The 21,733-nt window shown below is 37.7% G+C and overlaps 1 protein-coding gene across 1 annotated transcript in view; it reads left to right on the top strand.

Annotated features, from left to right (window-relative positions):
- Window positions 1–21,733, top strand: part of LOC106526996 (glutamate receptor ionotropic, kainate 2) — a 138,368-nt gene that overhangs the window by 18,611 nt on the left and 98,024 nt on the right. The window contains exons 2-3 of the mRNA XM_014021747.1: window positions 11,285–11,491; window positions 17,353–17,576. Of these exons, the coding sequence (XP_013877201.1) occupies window positions 11,285–11,491; window positions 17,353–17,576 (431 nt within the window). The remainder of the gene's footprint in view (window positions 1–11,284; window positions 11,492–17,352; window positions 17,577–21,733) is intronic.

Genomic DNA, 21,733 nt, shown 5'->3' with positions numbered 1-21,733 from the left:
TACATACATACATACATACATATATGCATTATAATCTGCTTGTTCCAAAATCGGGTTGCAGATGCTGCAGCATGAGCAGGGAGACCCAGGCCTCACTTTCCCCAACCACCGCTTCCTGCTCTTCTGGGAAAATTCAAAGGCATCCCCAGGTCAGTTAAAAGATATATTCTCATGTCCTGGATTTAAACCGGTGTCTCCTCCAAGTCTGACATGCCTGACACACTTATGTAGGAAGCCCAAACCACCTCAACTGGCTCCTTTCGATGTAGAGAAGCAGCTGCTCTACTCTGAGTCTCTCCCAGATAACCAAACTTCTCACCATATCTCCAAGTGAAAGTCCAGCTACCCTGTGGAGAAAACTCATTTTGACCACCTGTATCTACTAACTCATTCTTGGCCATAAGTGAGGGCAGGAACATAGACCAATTGGTAAACAGACAACTTTGCCTTACAGCTCAGCTCCCTGTCAAACATGGTGGAGGAAGGGTGCTTTGGGCATGTTTTCTTGTATTGCAGCTAAATATCCTAGGTGCTTTTCAGTCATTAGCAGCCATCACAACAGTTTGGCAATATGACAAGAAAGGTGAGATTTTCGTTATACGTATAACATCTGCTTGTTCATGAATCAACCAAAGGGTGTCTAAGGCTGAAGTGTTTTGTAAAAAGTTATTTTGAGTTGACCATAAACTCCCAAACTACTATAGAATCAACAGTGAGGCCATCTGATGGTTGAAGCTTGGACCATACTGGGTCATGATGCAACAGCACAGATCCCAAACACAGAAGCACATGTTTAACTGATGGGCTGAAGGAGAGAAAAATCAGGGTATTGTAATGGTCCAAACAAAATCAGAATCTGAACCAGACAGAAATGAAGGGGGCATTTAGAGAGCTAGGCAGAAACCAATGTCTGCAAACCACCTGAGACAATGTTGTAAAAAAAAAAGAGTAGGGTGCCAAAATGCTTCCATAAACACATGACTGATAATGTCCTAAGGAAAACTACTTCTGAGACTGAAGGAAGTTTTATATGCTGCTGGAAAAGGGAAAATTAGCATTTCTTTGGCTCTAAGTAGCCTTCAAGGTCCTGATGTAAATGTGATTAAACATCCTTGGAAAGACCTAAAACATGAAGAAGAAGGAACCTTTAGAAACAGCTGGAGTAGTTTGCAAACAGAGTGGGCCAAAATCCCCTTGGACAGGTGCAGAAATCACAAAGAGTTACAGAGTTCATTGCCATTACTCATGCCCTTCATTGATCGGTTTAAAACATACCTTTCTGGCCACACTCAGCTTGTTCAACTTCAACTGTCTACTTCCCAGCCATCCCCTGTAACCACCTGTGTGCCCCAGGGCTTTATCCTGGGGTCCCTTCACATCATCATTAATGTTCTTCCCATTGGTAATATTTTTCATTTCCACTGTTATGCAGATGACAGCCAGCAAACCTTGTTCTTCTCTTACCAATTGCCTTAATGAAATTAAATCAAGGTTTTCTATAAAATTTTCTCAGATTAAATAATAAATAAATTGAATTCCTTGCTAGCAGAAAAAAATTCAACATTATCCAAAGCTGAAGGAGCTCCCATTTTATTGGACATCATCTCTTTTTTGACAAAGATGATACCCTTCCCTCAGATTAAGAGTCTGGGTGTTGTCCTTGACAGTAAACTGTTGTTTCAATTTCACATTAACCTCATCAGGTCTGCATATTTCCACCTTCACTACATTAATCACATCCGCCCCTCTCTTACCTCTCATACTACTTCTATTCTCGTCCACAGTCTTGTTACCTTACAAGTTGACAATTGTCGTGAACTTCAACTGATTCAAAATTCATCTGCTCATCAAACTCACTCCCCCAGTAATGTCTGAGCTCCACTGATTACCAGTAAAACTTTGAATTGAGTTCAATTTTTTTTCTGTATGCATTTAAAGTCAGTCATCTCCCCCCTCCATATGTGTCTGATCTTCTTCATGTTGCTACTCTGTCCTGTCACCACAGACCTGCCTCCACTCTCATGCTTATTGTTCACCTACTTCACCACCATGGGTACCAGAGCATTTGGCTGCTCCCCGGCTCTGGAACTCACTGCCCCAAGAATTCAGAAACTCTCACTCTCTTCCTTTCTTCAAGGCCAGACTAGAAACTCATTTCTTCATGACTGCTTATCCCAACCCATTCTCACTCCCGAGTCGTCACATATTGACGTTTTTCAAAGGTCCCTTTGCGTCCAATTTTGACGCATCAGGTACCCCCCTTGCGTCATATTTTGACGGGATGGGGCGGAATCTGTTGTCGTAATTTTTCAAAGTGTAGAAAATGCACAAATAGTACCATCCCAAAGCGTGAAATTACGTGTATTCACTTTAGACATCCTGTCCCAGACCCTAGTACCTAAAATTAACCATTAACCCTGATACGTAAAATTAACCATTTTTAGAAAATGTAGGAAATTCATGGCAACTACGTGTTGCAAAGCCTAAAATTACCTAATGTTCACTGTAGACATCCTATCCCTGACCCCAGTCCCTAAACTTAACCATTTATCCTGATCCCTCATGTTAACCTCAGACCCCCGACCCAAAGACCCCTGGTGGCGCAACCCGGAAAAGCCGCGGGCGGCAAGGACTGATGCGAGGGGGGTACCTGATGCGTCAAAATTGGACGCAAAGGGACCTTTGAAAAACGTCAATATGTGACGACTCGGGAGTGAGAATGTGTTGCTTATCCATGTTACTTACACTGTTTTGCTCGTATGTTGTTTTATGCTTAGTTTCAGTGTGTTTTTTCTATGCATATGTTTTTCTGTGTGGTGCTTGTACCCTCTGTTCTGTCCTTCAGTATCAGCAATGGACCTGCAAATAAAATTGAATAATATTATTGTTCTTATTATTATAAATCACTTGATTGCAGTGAATGCCTCAACAAATTGTGCAACTAAATATTAATATAAACATACCATCCTTTTTATTTTAATTTTATTATTATCGCTACTATTGATAGACTTGGTGTTTTTTCCACCATTCGCACCAACCGTCGAGGACTTCTGTCATCAATTTTTCTCTTCCCCCCACGTCCAGGGAGGTTCTTGACCGTTCCATGCCTGGAAAACTTCTAAATAACATTACGCACCGTTGAAACAGGGATACCAAGGTCTTTGGACAAGGCTTTATACCCTTTGGAGGTCTTGTGCTTGCAAATAATAGCGTTTATGATGTCCTCAGACAGCTCCTTTGTCTTTACCATTGTCACATGTGGAGATGAACTAACAGGTGGCTTTTAAAGCACCAACATGATCAATCATTGGTTAATTCATGTCACTTGTGTGGAGGCAGTCCATCACAAGTGATCTTTATGTGTGATTTGCAACAGGTGAGCCAAATTGGGTTTTCATATTGATTTGCAGGAAAGGGTGCCAATACCATTGGCATGGTAAAAATTATGTTTTTCTTTGTTTTCCTCAATGTTTATCTTTTTAAATGTTTTGATCATTTGCTGTTTTGCATCAAGCACAAGCTATCAGCAGTAAAATGTTGTTTCACTTGATGAATTTCCTTCAGTAAATATTCCATTATATATACTTAAACTTCATGGGTGCCAACAATGGTGTGCAGGACTGTATATTTTTTTTCTGGATTGAAGTATCTGCTGCTGCTGTTACACCTGAATTTCCCCTCTGCAGGACAATAAAGGATGTTTCTATTCTATTCTATTCTATTCTATTCTATTCTATTCTATTCTATTCTATTCTATTCCTGTTAACTTGCTTCACAGCAAGAAGGTCCTGGGTTCAAGCCCTGGGTTGGGCCTTGGTAATCCTATGTGGAATTAACATGTTCTTCTCATGTTTACGTGGGTTTTCTCTTGACACTCCTTTTTTATCTTGACTGTCCAAAAACATGCACGTTGATTGAATGTATACAAACGACTTCAACTGTGGAGTTAATAAACAGTACTTTGGCTCTAATCTAAAGCATAGCCATAAAGCTGCTGGCATAAGACTCTCACTCAGCCTCATGTTTGTTTGTTTGTTTGTTGTTTTTTTTTTTGCTTGTTTTGTTTTATTTGTCATTAATTGTATGTTCCTTTAAACACATATACAGTATAAGGCACACAGTGACATGGCAGCCACAGACAATTATTACATGATGTTACTTTTCATAAAATGTTTTGATATGAAAGATAAGAAAAGTTCACAACATTGTGTTGGTAATCAGTTTGCTCTGAAAACCTCTTCCTCTGGGAATCCTAAAAAAAATAAGTGTCTCTCCCACCACACGCTCCATGTTGCCTGCAGCGCCTCCTCCTTGCAGCAGCTGTCACAGCCACGTCAAGTGGAAAATAGATGCCATGCTTTTGTTTGGCAGTAAATAATGGTGCAATCAGCAGTAAAATGCCTGCAGCAAATCTTAATAAATCACACTGTGGGATTTATTTAAATAATCCAATTTTAAAACTGTGCTCTGTAACTGAATATTCCATAAAAATAATGCAACAAGACCTGTCACTGCACTTCCTTAGTCAACAGTATTATGCCAAAATGTGTCAAGCACAAACCTTCAGTAAATCTTGATGACATTTTTCTGACAATCCTACCAAGTGTTAAATACCACCCGCTGCCACCAGGCAAAGGCACATGATAAAGTTTTTGCCAATATTTGTCTGTCTGTCTGTGTAACTTTCTGTTACCAAAATATTACTGTAACTGGACAGACTTTACAGACTTTGATGTACAACTAAAACTGATTAACTTTAGAAACCAACCCAATTCAAGATGGCTGCCACAGCTAATGAACAAAAGCTTACATAAACATGTCACACATGTCAACCCCTTTTGATGCCTACCTGGCCTTTCAAATCTGCAAAACACACACACACAAATCTGAATTACTAAATAATTTATGTGTTACATAGGTAAATAGTGTAATTGCAATACAATAATTGTTTAACAGTACCTAAATTACCTACTATGTAATACACAAACTAGCTGTAATTGCATAGTAATACACTGTACATGGCATGTGGATATTTACTTGATTGGTTATTGTGAGGTATTTATATTGTTGGTTATTACTGAGATACTATTAAAACATAATTTGAGTGTAATTACCAATAAAATTAGTTTTACTATTTAATTTACTTAGTAAAAATTAAATTAATTACTTAATAATCACATGGTAATTAGGGGACTGTAAAAGACAGGGTAATCAAATTCGGTAAGGTAAAGATCTGGGTTTTTCACAACATACACTCTAAGCATGCATATTATGTTTAATCAAAAAGACATGTTCCATCATTTTCCACATAAGATTGTCTTAGTTTAAATCCCTGTTATGAAAGGTGGCAGGTGATATGCATCCCTTCAAACAATGTTAGGTATTTTATTGTGCTGGCTAAAGCTTTGGAAATGTATCTGTTGGTTCATATAATTTGACACAACTACTACAGTCATGCAAACGGTTTATACAGTATGTCCTGTCTCTGCCGATGCTGGTATTGATTTTTTTTATGGTCAGTGCTTTCTGCTCTTTCATCAAGATTACATCAGCATTCATGTAGTACTGCTGCTCAGGTACAAAGGGGATGATTTTACATCTCATGTTCTCATTCAGTCACCATCAATAGCATTAGTTGTACCCAATGGTAGCTAAATAAAGTGACAATGTGGCTGTTCTAAAACAGTAACTATTTTAGCCAATGGTTTTAAAATGGGCTATCTACAAGTTGTTGGTTTTGTGATGAAACCAAGCATCATTTTATAGAGAATAATGAAGTGAATTTAGAAGAAATGTTTTGCATAAAAAATGCATGATGTCACATAATAATAAAGTGTATTGGGGTTTTATTATCTTCTACTACCACAGCTACGCTTGTTGCCAGTTTTAATCAAATACATTGTACAGTGTGAAGCACTCAAATTATCTTATACTTTGGGATTTAGTTTCAGCTACTATCCCATCTAATTTTAGTTATAGCATGCAGCGTGCAGGTACAACCATTTTTGTTTTGTCTAATGTCAGTTGGATTTGGTGGCCATTTTGAATTGAAGTGACACATAAAAACATTCAGTTGTAGATGAACAATCATAGAAAACTTACTTTCCGAGAGTTTAATTAAAATATGTCCAGTGATCCAGATGGTAGTTTGCTAATGGTAAAAATAAACATTTGCACACACACTGACACAGGTCAAAACTGACTGTAATTTCATTTCCTCCTCTGCTGTGGGTATATATATATATATATATATGAATAAATTAATGCATTATCACCTAACTCACAAAAGCAATTAATGCATAAAGTAAAAAAAGAAAAATTATTTCCTAAAACCAATTTTTGAATCTTTTTACAAATTGCCTTTTTAAGGTTAAATTCTTGTAAGCCATACAGAAAATTAATGAAGACTTTAAGTCATATGCAAAAAAAATCTGAATCTGTAATTTTACAGTTTATTTAAATATTATAGTGTTATTCAAAGCTGCCAGATGATAAGCACACCTGAAGTTCATCAGTGCATTTTGGAGGAGCATTCTTGTCAAAACCAAACTCAAGACCCAACAGGACTCTGTTGAGACTTCAAGCAGAACTTCAGCAGGATGAGAGCAAGATGAAACCTCAGAAAAGACTTGAAGCAAGACTCAGACAAAAAATAAAATAAAAACTGAATTGAACTAACTAAAGAAAAGTTTTCATATTAGAATGGAACATATATACATCCTCTGATTGTTGGGAAAACTATTCCATGTTTGATGATATTAAAACATTGATCCACACACTCTGTGCTCCTACAGTGTAGCAATGCAATATACAGCCCCGGTATGTACCTAGTAGTTACCAAAAATGTACTTAATTAGTACGTGCTGGGTATATGTTTCCTGCCTTGTAAGTACAGTGTACCAAGTCACTTCATCATACATCCTGTTCCTTATAGGTCCCCGGTACAAACCTGAAGCATCCCTCTACCAGCTAGTATTAGGTAAATACCAGGTATGTACCCAACACATTCCAGTTACTTTTAATTATTAACTTTTCATTCAACCAGGCAAATCTCATTAAGACCACAGAATTAGTTTGCAAGTGAGGCCTGAGTTTGAAGGCAACCTATTTTACGTTTTTGGTCTGTGGGAGAAACCTGTGTACCCAGAGAAAACCCACACAAGTACAAAAAAAAACGTAAAACTCTGCACAAAAAAACCCAGCTCCGAACCGGGGATCAAACCCAGGACCTTCTTGTTGTGAGGCAAAATACCATCTACATTATGTATGCATTGTTTTATCAGTACATAAACTCCAACAACACAATATGAATGTTGCAGAAACTACATGATGCTATGATATGCCATGATTCACATTTCAGGGTTGTGTAATCAACAACTGATGCACAGATCTAACAAGATAGATAAAAAAGACAAGAAATGTTCATAATATTAGTATTTACCAAAATGTTTATCCTTGTAAGAACCTGGGGAAGATGAAGAGACACGTTTGAAGGAAGGAGTCCGAGTGCCACATGAATAGCATTTCACAGGTGGCATATTTAAATGTCTAGAGTTGGCATGGTCACAGTGCTGCTAAGCATTTTGTTGATGTCCAGAAAGTCCATATAACATATTTTCTTGTCATCCTAATAATACCCTTTTGGTTAGTTTTGACTGAATGTACTGTATATTTGTTGGGTCAGCTGAGTGTTTGGTTTGGCCTGACCATTCTGTTATATTGTCAGAGTACACCAAACAGGATTTGAGTCAGACCTCTCACCACAGTGACTACACAAAAGGAAAGGTTTTTGAAAAGCTTTGTTTAAACACAAGGTAAACTAGTTAGTTATTTGGACATCTATTGTCTGGTTTATGGGCATTGCAGAGGGTTTTGATCTTAGTCTTGGGATCAAGCTGATTCCTTACTTGTTTTTTTTTTCCTGTGGACAAAGATCCAGTCTCCAGGGGCATTAACAGAGGAGCAATCACACTGGGAGGTTCACAAAGGAGCTCAGCAGGTTCGCAAGTTCCATGCATGAGTCACAGAGGCTTGCAGTTTTGCTGCTTGTATTTTGGATATGTTTTTTTTTTCTGTTTGTATGTTTATTTTTTCCAAAACAGTCACTGACTCATTGCCAATGTTCTTTGATTTTTGTCTTGGGTGTTCAGTTTTAAAGACCACACCAGTAATAACTATTGAAAAACTGGTTCAACTCAAAACATGGCAGTCACACAGGAAGAGTGTGCAGGGGATAACACAGGTAAGCTGCTCACGTGATGTTTCTCGGGACATCCTGGGTCGGTCCCTGAAACTTATTTCATTTTAAAGTCCAAGTACATCCCCAAATGTGACAGTGCAGGCAGAGCAAATGAGCACTGTAGCATGTGATTGAGTAACTGTTCTTTTGGGACACTGCTGTGTAACTTGTGTCATCATGCTGTATATGTGATCTTTTGGATATTTAGTTATGGAAAAATACAGTGTGATGTTATTTGTTCTACTCTTACATAACTCAATACGCCGCAGAAATGCAACATATACAGTAAACATAAGTGAGACACATGTACAAATAAGTATAGTCAGGTACGTTTCATAAGTAGAATGCATAAGCTTCTTTTTCTTGCCTGCAGTCCACATCTGTCCCCTATTTAAAATGTATCACACACTAAAAAGAGAAGATCAAGACATTTATGTTTGTCATTCAGGAAGAATATAAAATGACTTGTGTTCAACTGAAGAAATTATGATAGCACTGCAATGATTGTTAAATGTGACTGTTTTGCTTAACTTGATGATTTTTTTATTAGTAGCTACATTCCTGGAAACAAATCCAACACATATTTGAACTTTTAAATCATTAGGGTAGGTTTTTAATGTTTGAGGTGCATGGCTTCTAAAGATGACAGGGACTCCCTCCACTGATGATGTAATCAAATAGGCGGAGCCATGCCCTGAATCTTTCTGTTAAAACTGAATGAATTTTCTCATTTCGGTCAGAACTCTGGGTCGATTAAACAAACTGGACTTCAGCAAAGAGCGCTGTTTGGTTTTATGGCTACTCTTTAATAATCCTTCCCAAGCTACTGCACATTACTGGTTAACGAACACGAATAACTACAATCTCTTCCACAACAATTCTACAATTTGTATAATTATTTTTCATACCAGTAAGATGTGAAACACCATTAAGCATGCTTCTTTCAGTAAAATATGTTTTTGCTGTCATCAAATCTGACATTTGTTTCTAAAGTTAGCACAAAAACAAGGAAATTTGTGTTTGGTAGATTATTTCTTTGTTGTAAAAATGCTTCTTGGTAAAATATTTTATAACTAGAAAAACCTGTTCATTTCTTTTTTTTTTAATGGTGCCACATTAGTAAGGAACATACATTTGTGGAAAGATCAGCAGAGCTGAATATTGTGGATTGCGCACATGGAAAAATTTCCAAATCTTCTCTGTCAAACATCTTATTTTGCTGTTGCTATGGACACTCGTATTGAGCTTCTGGAAGCCCCAGTGCTGCCAATAAGAAGTCCTTTATAAGGTTTGTTGATTTATTGCCAAGAAGCATTGTTACACCAAAGAAATAATCTACCAAACACAAATTTACTTACTTTTTGTGCTAAGTAAATATATATATAAACTTTCAAAATGTTGGGCTATAAAGAAATTAAAAGTTGTTTTCTTTGTACTTGTTTGGAGGGAATCTGATGTTTGGCAGAAAAAAAAACATGTGCAGTTAGCACTTGAATGCCACCTTTTAAAAACTTACTAGAACAGTACATACATGAGCTATTTCTGATAATCCAGATAAATTATATATACTGGGAAAAAACTGCTTTCATATCTTTTTGTTTGTAAATGAGAAATGGTTCTTAAACATTTCACCTGATACAGTAAAGGTCAAATAAAAATATGTTTAATATGTCTGATATATGTCTGAAATGTATATTGTAGTTAATATTTTACTACACACATACTGCATTTGACTGCATTTGCAAAAATACAGAAAGTTCATGATTTGCTTCAGTTCAATACTTTAATGTCACGGTTTGATATATTTTTGATACAAAAAAGAGAAATTTCCATGGCCTTCTTAACTTGTCCTTTATTAAAATTAATCATGAACTTTTGCTTAACCTTAAAAGTACAGTTTTTAAATTAAATGTTGCTGAAAGAGCAAGTTTCTCAGTGAATCTGTGCTTGACAATGCAGCCTAGTCAAACAGATATCTTCTGAGACTTCAACACAGCACATCTTCAGAAGACAAGTTGATAAGAGACATTTAAAAAATCTGTATTGTTCAATACACAGTGCGTATTGAACCTAAAGCACTGTATTGGACAGTTCAGTACAGATACATTGTTGAACCCCAAATATACCATATATATATATATATATATATATATATATATATATGTGTGTGTGTGTGTGTGTGTGTGTGTGTGTGTGTGTGTGTGTGTGTGTGTGTTATGTATTTATTTTATTTTAGTGTTTATACTGTATATTTAAAAAATTGCAAATGAAATGTGTGAGAGCTGATAGGAATATTAAATACTTTAGTTTGTTTGCGTGAGTGCTTCACTTGTGGCAGAGTTGTATGAAAAAACAACACCTGCGAGGTAATGAATTATGGGATTTATTTGTCTGAAAAAGACAAGGGAATCATAGAAATGAGGGACATGCTGCTAGAATGGAGGTCTAAAGCTAACAAAGACAGATGGTACATGAAGCAGATGTATAAAGAGCAGGAAGCAGGCAGAGGAGGTAACAGAGAAGGATGCTTAGAGGGAAGAGAGGAAAAGAAGATGGTGTAGGAGCTGCTTAGTAGGCAGCAGGCAGAGAGGAAATGGTATGAAAAAAGACATTAGTCTCCCCAGCTGTTCATGTGAATAAAGGAATTGTAGCAGCTCTTGCTTTTCCTCTTTTGTGTCCATCATCAGCAGCTCTTATCTTATTGACAAAGTGTGTGGCCTTTTTAAAAGCTAGTCCTGGGACCGAAGCCAGCCTGCCGTGCCTGAGAGGAGCACAGAGTCATTGATATGGGGGATAATCTCCTATTGTGGACAGGCCTCACTTTGCTCCCATCCTACCTCACATCACAACACTGTCTGCTGCCAAGCACACCTGAAAACCGCAGCAGTGTTAAAATTGCTTCAGTAGCCAAGCCAGGGTGTTTTGGAGTTTACATGACTCAAAAGCGTATCTCTCATATCAGACAACCTTTCAGATAATCCTTATCAGAATTTAAATGATGCCAGGAGCTCTACTAACTCATCTTTCCACTATTTTGCCTGACAGGAAGAGCCGTATGTGATGTTCAAGAAGTCTGACACCCCGCTGTATGGGAACGACCGCTTTGAAGGCTACTGCATAGACCTGCTGAGAGAGCTGGCCAACATCCTGGGGTTCATCTATGAGATTCGCCTGGTGGAAGATGGAAAATACGGTGCACAGGATGAGAACACAGGCCAGTGGAATGGCATGGTCAAAGAATTAATGGATCACGTGAGTTTATAAAACTTTATAAATTATTAGGATTATGTAATGCTGGAAAAATATCTAAAATAATTCACATTTAAAACCTATTCATGCAATTTATAAAGCTTATAAAAACATATGCACAAAACAGAAAATTAAATCTCACGACTCTGTCACTCTTGCACGTTTTGTCCTCCCTTGATTGGTAATGCACAAAAAATACAGCACCAAGCGGCAAATATGTCCATCTAAATTATTTAGTTCATTTTTGCATTCTGCTCCTCTTTGACTTGTGATCATATCCATCTCAGCAACTGGCCACTGATCCAACCCAAGCCTCATTTTTTTTCCATGAAGTGCTAAGTGTCTTGAAATGACATAAATTCACTACAATAAAGTCTAAAAATGAGTCACTACCAACAATTGCTTGTCTTGTAAAATCAAGTTTGTCTGTTTCATCAATTACAGCAAATGGATAAGTTTTTTGTTTAGTTTAGTTTTTTTAAAGGAAGAAAACATATGGCAAATATGGTAAATTGTTTATTTTGTTACGAAACAACACATTGTTTTTATAGGGTTTTTTTCCCAGTGAAATATTGGCTTGAACCATATTGAGGCAATACATATTTAGTGATTTTGGGAAACCCTCCATACTGGATCTCAAGTTCATTGAGTGTTTTGGCCAGTACCACTAGCCACCTTCATCCACCTAAGGATGAGGAGACATCATTATGCCCCTTAGCAAGATGGGTCTCTTGAAAAGTTAAGGTAGCATTTTTATGTACGAATAGTATAATGTGAGCTTGAGTATGATGTAACCCCCATTTTTGAGCTTAAAAAGGATAAAAATCTAAACCTTGTGCATAATGCTGTCCTTAGTTTCACACATTTTTACAGAAGACTCTGCAGACAGTCAACAGAAGGGCACCATCACAAATCTATCATGATATTTCACAAGCAATTTGCATGTAAAACAGACAATTTCAGGGATACCCACTTTTACACAACTCCAGTAAATACTGGTTAATACGCATGCTAAATTGGACCACAGAAGCTGCTCCTCAATGGTGTCCATCTTGCTAATTTAACCACCATCTACTAGGAGCAGATCCATTATCAGTGAAAAGAAGAAGCAAACTCTGCTGTGAGCTGTATAGTCTTCAAGTGTCAGCAGGAGGTAACAGACAGGCAATTTTCATAAAACGTGAGATTGAAAGCATCAGCCTACAACCCCAAATTCATTAAAGTTGGGACGTTGTGTAAAACATATACAAAAATAGAACACAATGATTTGCAAATCCTTTTCAACCTATATTCAATTTAGTTCAAACTACAAAAAACTAAATGTTTAATGTTCAAATGAATAAACTTAGTTGTTTTGTTGCATATGTTGACTCACTTTGAATTTGATGCCTGCAACATGATTCAAAACTGCTGGAACAGGTGCATGTTTACCACTGTGTTACATAACCTTTATTTTTAACAACACAATAAGTGTTTGGGAACTGAGGACACTAATTGTTGAAGCCTTGTAGGAAGAATTCTTTCCCATTCTTGCTTAATGAACAACTTCAGTTGCTCAACAGTCCGGGGTCTCCATTGTCATATGTTGTGCTTCATAGTGGGCTACACATTTTCAAAGGGAGACAGGTCTGAACTGGAAGCAGGCCAGTCTAACACCCACACTATTTTACGATGAAGCCATGCTGCTGAAACACATGTAGTGTGTTCCAACTGTAGGGGATCACAGTTCTGAGCTTCCCTGGTAAGGTGTATCCAGGGGTCCTGGGGAGGACGGTCCGTCGGGTAGTCGAATTTTGGATTCAGGAAGAGTTGTTGAGGGGATCAATTTTGGTGGTCTTAGGATCACATCTCTGCTTTTTTCAGATGATGTGGTCCTATTGTCTTCATCAGATCGTGATCTCCAGCTCTCACTGGAGCACTTCACAGCCGAGTGTGAAGCAGCCGGGATGAGAATCAGTGCCTCCAAATCCGAGACCATGGTCTTGAGCCAGAAAAGTTTAGAGTGCCTCCTCAGGGTTGGAGAAGAGGCCCTGCCCCAAGTGGAGGAGTTTAAGTGTCCCGGGGTCTTGTTCACAAATGAGGGAGGACTAGAGTGGGAAATAGATAGGCGGATTGGGGCTGCATCTGCAGGCGCTGTACCAATCTCTTGTGGTGAAGATCCACAGGTTGGTCTACGTTCCAAACCTCATCTATGGTCACAAGCTTTGGGTCATGACCGAAAGAACAAGATTGCTGATACAAATGGCCGAAATGAGTTTCTTCTGCAGGGTGTCTGGGCTCTCCTTAGAGATAGGGTGAGAAGCTTAGTCATCCGGGAGGGACTCAGAATAGAGCCGCTGCTCCTCCACATCAAGAGGGGTCAATTGAGGTGGCTCGGGTATCTGGTTAAGCTGCCTCCTAGACACCTCCCTGGTGAGGTGTTCTGGGCATGTCCCACTGGGAGGAGGCCCAGAGGAAGACCCCAGACACGCTGGAGGGACTATGGTTCTCAGTTGGCCTGGGAATGCCTTGGGATTCCCCCAGAGGAGCTAGCCTAAGTGGCTGGGGGAGAGAAGTCTGGGTTTCTCTGCTTAGACTGCTGCCCCTATGGCCTGATGCAGGATAAGTAGAAGAAAATAGATGAATGGATGGATGAATGGACGATAATAAAATCCCAAAATGTTTTGCAATTGTCATAGAAAAAAAGTTCTTAAATGGTTCAGATAATTTGCTCATGCAGTTATTCACAAATTGGTGAACCTCACCTTGCTTGTGAACTGAGCCTTTCAGGAATGCTCCCTTTATGTGCAATAATGACACTCACCATTTTCCAGTTAGACTGTTCACCTGTGGAATGCACCTGTCAGGTTTAGTGCAGGATTGACCCAGAGCACAGGCAGAGTTTGATTGCAAAACAAACAGTCTTTATTAAATAAAAAAGCTAACAGGGCAGCAGAAAAACTCACAAAACGTGATGTGGCAAGATAACTCCAGAGACATGAAAACCTACAGGCTGGACAACACAACACAATGATCGGACAAGGACTGAACATGGAACACAAAATATAAAGAGAAACTACTGAGGACAAAAGAGAAACACCTGGAGGAGAAACACGAGGAAACAGGTGAGCGTGGGTGGGGCAGCTGGGCAGAGAACACACAGAGAAACACTGAAACACAAGAAAAACCAAGACATAAAAACACAGACCATGATAGCACCAAACAGGTTTTTTTTTTTTGATCATCACTCAACTTCCCCAGTCCTTTGTTGCCCCTCTCTCAGCATTTTTGAAACGTGTTGCAGGCATTAAATAAAAAAACAACTATTTGTTAAAAAAAACAATAAATTTTATTTGTTTGAACAGTGAATATCTTGTTGTTGTAGCGTATTCAGTAAAATATAAGTTGAAAAGAATTAGTAAATTATCGTATTCTGGGAGAGAAGACACAAGATTACAGTTATATGCATTTCATAAAATTTGTCATAATTTACTCCTGTGTAAACTACAATTCTCCCAAATTTATGAATGATTTTTGTGGTTACATTGGTGTTACACTGTACACGCATATTTATGGTACTTTCTCGCTGGACTGTTGGAAACTAGTTGACAAACAACATTCACGGTAGGGGAGGGGGTTGAATGTGTTCACGGCGTGTTCTCAAGTTTTCTTGTATAAGTGACAGAGACTTGTAGTCCTGTCACTTTAATTTAGGATATTTTCTTTCAAAGTAGTCACTGAGTTGTTGCCAATGTTCCAAGCCCTCCTTAATCAAATCTCAAATGTCAAAAGCATATTCCAGTAGATTAGATCAATGAATGCAGTGGCCATGAAGATGGGTACAAAGCAAGTACAAGGTGGGAAGAAGTGAGTGACAAAGTAATCTGCACAGTCATGAACACAGTTTTGCATATGAAAATGAGTCATGATGTTTTTAAAACGGGGCAAGCAAAGCTTGGTATCACGGCTCAGTCCTTGTGAACACCTGGAATTCATTTAGACTGCTGAAGAAATAATGACTATTTTTATTTTACAATTTTAGGTCATTAACTAGTTTCTAACAGTCACAGCCCAGTGAATTATTGACTTTAATTTAAGGTTTAAAAATCAAGTTTGTATTTGGCATTGGATAGTTGGTTAGTCAATTTGCATGGTTGTGTCAGATATTTGATGTATTTCACTGTCCTTGTCAATTTTTGCATTTCAAGAACATGGATTATAGTTATTCTATTTAACCATGTCACTATTCTTAGTGGGTTTAGACAGTTTCATATATCAGGATAAAATGTCAAATTTACGATCAGCTAAATGTTCAGCTGGAAATGCAAAAGAAAGATGTGAGGAGTAAGACGTAAAGACAGACTACAGTAAGGAAGACACAAAAAAGAAAATAGGGAGTTAATAGCGAGCTCAATTTAAAAGTATAGTGACCCAAGGCAAGCATAGATTCTGTCATGAGTTGTTTCCCCTACAGAGCTTATTAAAACACACACAAACACACAATCTGCTCACAGTGTTGATCATTACAACCAACACAGTCCCAGTTAGGATAAACTGCATGAGCAAAAAATAAATAAGAAAATAGCAAGCACTGCATGGCCAATAGTCAATATCTGACCTCATTAAAAGCTGCACCCGGAAGGGGTTAAGTGGCCCTTAACTCCTCCACACTTCTGTTTCTGTTCTCGATCAGGGCAGTGATTGTTCGTTGTGACAGATAGTCTTGTTTTCACATGCGTGAAGGGCCAAGTCCCCCGTGAGGTGTTGTTCAGTGTTGGTTTGCCCCACTTTTTGCACTTGACTAAGACAGATGGTGATTGTAGCAGACAAGACCTCAGAAGGCCTGGGAGAGTTGGAATCAGAGAGGAGAAAATGCTGAATTGAACTGAACAAGTTTGTAAGGTTATGTCAAATAAATTTGGTCAAATGATATTTAATCTAATACTCTAAAGTGGAATAAACATTTGCTCTGTGCAGGTTTTTATTTTCCCAGTGTTTTGGATAGATTACTTTCATCAGACAGACTTTGAATGTAACGGCACTCGAAGCAGGGAGCTTAGACAATACATTCTTTACAGATAAATAGCAACCTCCATAAGACAAAAAGGGATTATCTTTGAGAAATAAACCACTTGACCTTGCCGTGCAGGTTTAGCATTTAGGGTCACAATGCAGGACGAGATTTATGAACTGTCATCAACGTAACATAGGTTTCCCTACTCCAGCTATGCTTTATGATACATGATTTTCCAAGGACAATTTCATGCGTTTTATATACCTACAACACATTGCCCTCATAGTTTTCATCTCCTACCAAGCATGTGCTCTTCCATCATTCCTATATGCTTGAGGAAAATTCTTGCTGAACTTTGATAAATATTACAATGACTAAATGTGCATGTGTTCAGCAAATAATTGGTCATAGCTAAACCTCTTTCCTGTGCAGTGCTTTAATAAAAAACATTCTTCAAGACTCTTGATAAAACATTGAAGACTTGGCACTTTATTCTATAAATCAGTGGATTTCTCAGTGCATCCTAAAGAATATGGTTTTATGATATCCAAAGGCTTATTACAGTATATAAAAGAGAAACAGGCAAAAAATAAAACAAACAAAAATAAATAAACTTTTGAGTATATCTTTGAATAGGAAAAAAATCCATTTCAGATTAAAAATAACGTCTGTCCAAGTAATTGCAGCTCCAAGTTTCTTTCAAGTCAATGGTTTGAAAAATAAAGAGGGCTTTAAATTTTTTGCTAAGTGCCTTTGGACAGGCTCAGCAGTGTGTAAAGACCCTGTTTTCTTAATTTGATTGCCTCTAAATGCTTCCTGTACCTGTAATTTAAAGCCCATTCCTCTTTCTTTTCCTGTTTGCTGTTGACAGAGAGCTGATCTGGCAGTGGCTCCCCTCGCCATCACATATGTGCGTGAGAAGGTTATTGACTTCTCCAAGCCCTTCATGACGCTGGGTATAAGTATACTGTACCGCAAGCCCAATGGGACCAACCCTGGGGTCTTCTCCTTCCTCAACCCTCTCTCGCCTGATATCTGGATGTATATTCTGCTGGCTTACTTGGGTGTCAGTTGTGTGCTGTTTGTCATAGCCAGGTAACATCCAAGAGATCGCAGCTCCACACACAGTCAGACACACAGCTCCCATTAGTCGCTTAACCTAATAGCAGTTTTGTGACCACACTTTGTGACAGTCCTGACATTATCCAGTGTCATATCAAAGTTCAGGCTCGGCATCATCAATTTGTAAGATATTTCATGTGTTTTAATTATGAAGAATTACTCAGTCACATTTAACTTCTGCACAGGTGCCCAGACTTTAGACAGATATGATGAAGGTTTCTCAGCTGGTTTGGGGTTTTATCTGTGTGTGTCTGAGAGAGTGACAGATAGCTTGTGCAATCATTATGTATGTTTGTGTAAGTGTGTGACTGTGAGAATGTGTCAAGCTCAATGTGTGTGGTCACAGCCCTTCTCTCATATTTCCTTCACTGCCCTGGGTGTCTCAGAGTTATGCTTCTTTTTTCTCTCTCTCTCTCTCGTTTCCTCTACCTCAGATCAAATATGACTCTGATTTGAGAGTTTCAGTACTGTGCTTCTACTGGGTAGCTTAGTGTCATCATATTAGGTTTGTTGAATTTGATTATTGCATCAATCATTTTTTTACTTAGGGAGTTGAACAAACGAGTTTTTGTTTTTTGTTCTTGCCTGAGCTCAAGCAAGAACAGAAAATAATTTACAAATGTGTAACTGTCTGTTTAAACATCAGCCCTATAATTTTACATAGCATAAAGGAGAGAACTAGCATATGGCATATCTGTAACACAAGGCCCTGGGATCACATGTGCACACAAGTTAACCCCTTTGGACATGTAAGAGAAGAAAAACAGATTAACATTGAGTTGATTTTTGACCTGGGGGGGCAGTGCTATTGACCTCTTTTGGTGAGACTGAAGTCAAATCACGGCTGTTATGCCCCTGAGCTGCCAAGGGAAGTGGTAACAGTGTTGATGGCCTTTACAAACAATCAGCGTCGAAATTTAGAATGTGACATGCCAGACACACATTTTATCCATAGTGTTTCACAACAACACTACACTTCCTGTTATGTCGGCTTCTTTTTTGTGAGAAAGCATCATTAGGTAACATGTCCAGCTCTTTTGGGATATTTGTAAATGGTCAGTAAAAGATGAAAGAAGACCTTGCCATATTAATGTTGCGCAATTAGACACTTAGTAGTTTCTCACTGAGCTGTGATTGCTGGTGACTAGTTGATGACCAGCATAAAATAGAATCTTCAAAATGGCCTGAAATGTTCACAGGGCTTTTTTTCCAATTTTCTTGCATGATTTGCAGAGGTTTGCAATTTTTTGTGTTTGAATTTTGAACACTTATTACTGACAGTAAACCAAAATGATGCTATGATGAGCTAGCCACACTGAAACAGCTCTTGCAACCCTGAAAACTCTTTTAGCCCAATAAAGTAGGAAATATTGTTTTGTAATATTGTTTTGTGCCCAACAATTGTTTTCATATAACTAATAGTCTCCCAGCATGCCCTAAAAGTGTCGGCAACAGACCTATATCTATAGAAACATGCATACGTCAGCTATGAAGATAGTGTTGGTCTGTGCGTACATCACTTCTTTGTGAGTATGCACCTTGGCCTCCCTGGTACATTTTATTATAATTACTTTAAACCTATGTAGCCTATAATGGCTGCTGGCTATGTGACATTGGTTTCTGTTAATAATTAATAATTTCTGTTAATGGTTTCTGTCTAAATTTAGCCATTGAACATTGTTTTGGTCTGTTAAGCTCGTGTGTGTGTGTGTGTGTGTGTGTGTGTGTGTGTGTGTACTGTGCATATAAGAATCGATTAGATTGGTTTTGTGTTTGATTGTCTCAATTTCCACTCTGGTTCATTTTTATCTAAGGATATCTGAATATGTTCTGTCCTGCTATTAGACTGTACCCTTATTTTTGTTCTGAAGCTGGACTCATTAAATATCTTTCCTGCTGTTAAATTACGAGAGAACAATTTTTAAGTTTGCTGTTTTTAAGGTTGAGGGTAAATACAATATCTGTGAGTCACAGTTCAACACTAGTTGTAGTACTGAAAAAAAATTAATGATTTTAAAATGTTAAGATAAACGAAATAATGATTGTTGGTCATGTTACCCATCCCTGTCACCAATCCGTCTGTGCAGGACCTGTATTTTGACACAGCTCTTCTCGGATAGAAAACTTGCCCAGGTTGAAAAGAAAAAAACAGACCAATAAAAAGCAATAGTAATATGTGAAAAACTGGTCAAAATGTGTCTATCTTCATTTCTAAAGTTTTCTTCAGTAAGTTTAATCAGAAATGCAGGAAAGCTACCAAGTTACATTCAAAGCATGCCAGGTGAGTGTAAAATAGGAAGCAAAATAATATGGAAGGGTTAAAATACATTTATTCATGTCATGCCCAACTATCATTTTCAAAAACTGATTTTCTGGCCACTTGGTCACAATTGGTCGGTGACTGCAAATAAAATAAATGCATTAAAATTGTCATAGAGTCTACAACTAGTCTCAAACAGTCGCAGCTCAGGGAAATACTACCTTTAGTCAGGTATGTGTACAGTATTGTTTTAGGATAAATGGGTTTGTGTTTTTCAACTAAACTGTTTAGTAAGGAGTTTATTTGATGCTGTAATTTGGCTAAAAAGTTATAGAGTAACACATTTTTAATATCTGTTGTATTCTGTTGGTGGTTTTGCTTAAAGAATCTATTTCAGTGAGGAACCACAATAGAACAGTGGTTTCAGCAGCTTTAAACTCTTGATTGAGTGTCTCTTTGTTCTGGCTAATGTTCGTAATACCACGAGGAAAGCAGAGAGAGAGAGAGAAAAAAAGGTCTTGTTAACTCTAAAACTTTTGGGACACAAGGCTGTTTTGTAGCCTCCGCCCAACAGTTTTACTGTTAACACACAAATTATGTTACTGGCAATATGATCACACACAAGAATGAAAAGCAGCAACTGTCATCTAAGTTGGCTCGGAATATGCACCAATGTGTATATACAATATGTAAGGCTTTGGGTAAGTGTGTCAATTCCCCCCTCACCTTATCTACTTTCTTTGTTCTGTCTACACAAATGCATGCTGGGCTGCAGTTGCATGACTTTGCTATTTAGAGTGGTACAAATTCATTAAATATTATGACACTGGAAGTTTAGAAGGTACAATATATTTTTAAGCAGGAAAAAACAATAGAATTTATTTCTCTCCATCCATGAGAATAGCATTTCCCCTTGTTTGTGCACAAATGACTTTTGTGATTTAAATAAATCCTTTTTTATTACAAATCATCAGAACTTTCTGATTCATAAAAAAAAGCTTTGTTTGTTCTATAACAACTTAACATTTTCATGGTGGACAGATATATGTTCCTTCATCCTATTCACCTTATTATTCAATTATTTGTAAGTGAACATAATTTAGGAGAAAAAATGTATCACAGGAAATCTAACAGGCGGAATGAACAAGAATTTAGTTTCACTGTCTTTATATACAGTACTGTGTGTGTGTGTGCGCGCGCACGTTACACATTTATCTCTGTGCTCTTGTCTTTGTGCTTGTATGAGTGTTTGTATGAAAGAGAGACCACTTAAAAGACTGAAAACCAGACCAATGCACAGCTGAATGGTTACTTATCCTTTCAAATGGTTTATAGCCAGTTACAGATCTTAATGTTCACCCTTATTGTTGTTTTATATACCATTCTATTGCTGAAACACAGTGCACCAAAACCTCCGCTAAACACTCTAGATTCCTCACTTGTTACATTATTGAAAATGAGCCTTCCCTTGTATTAACCTAAAATATTTTCAATGATATGTGTGAAGCAGTAAAGATTTTAAGACCTGCTGAACAATTTGTCAAATATATCTTTCTTTCTTTTACTTTTGAAGTTACGACATCTGGTTATTGCAGAGATTTTCAGAATTAGAATGAATCATACTGTGCGAGTTAATAAAAAAAAAATCACATATATTCTATCCAGTGAATCAAAAACCTGTGGATAGTTTGTGCTCCTAAAGGGAAAACCTTTATAGAACTGTGCCAGTTTTTTTTTTCCAACATATCCTGGATAATTTTACCACTACTTTTAAAATAACTTTAATATTACAACTAATTCTTTGGGGACACTTTCATTCAAATTTTAATTACAGTGTTTTAAATGGGACTGCCATTAGTCCATTATGCTG

This window comes from Austrofundulus limnaeus, unplaced genomic scaffold (assembly GCF_001266775.1).
Source record: "Austrofundulus limnaeus strain Quisiro unplaced genomic scaffold, Austrofundulus_limnaeus-1.0 Scaffold304, whole genome shotgun sequence".
Taxonomy (NCBI): Eukaryota; Metazoa; Chordata; class Actinopteri; order Cyprinodontiformes; family Rivulidae; genus Austrofundulus; species Austrofundulus limnaeus.
Note: the sequence above shows the minus strand (reverse complement) of the source record. Positions and strands in the feature narration are given on the sequence as shown.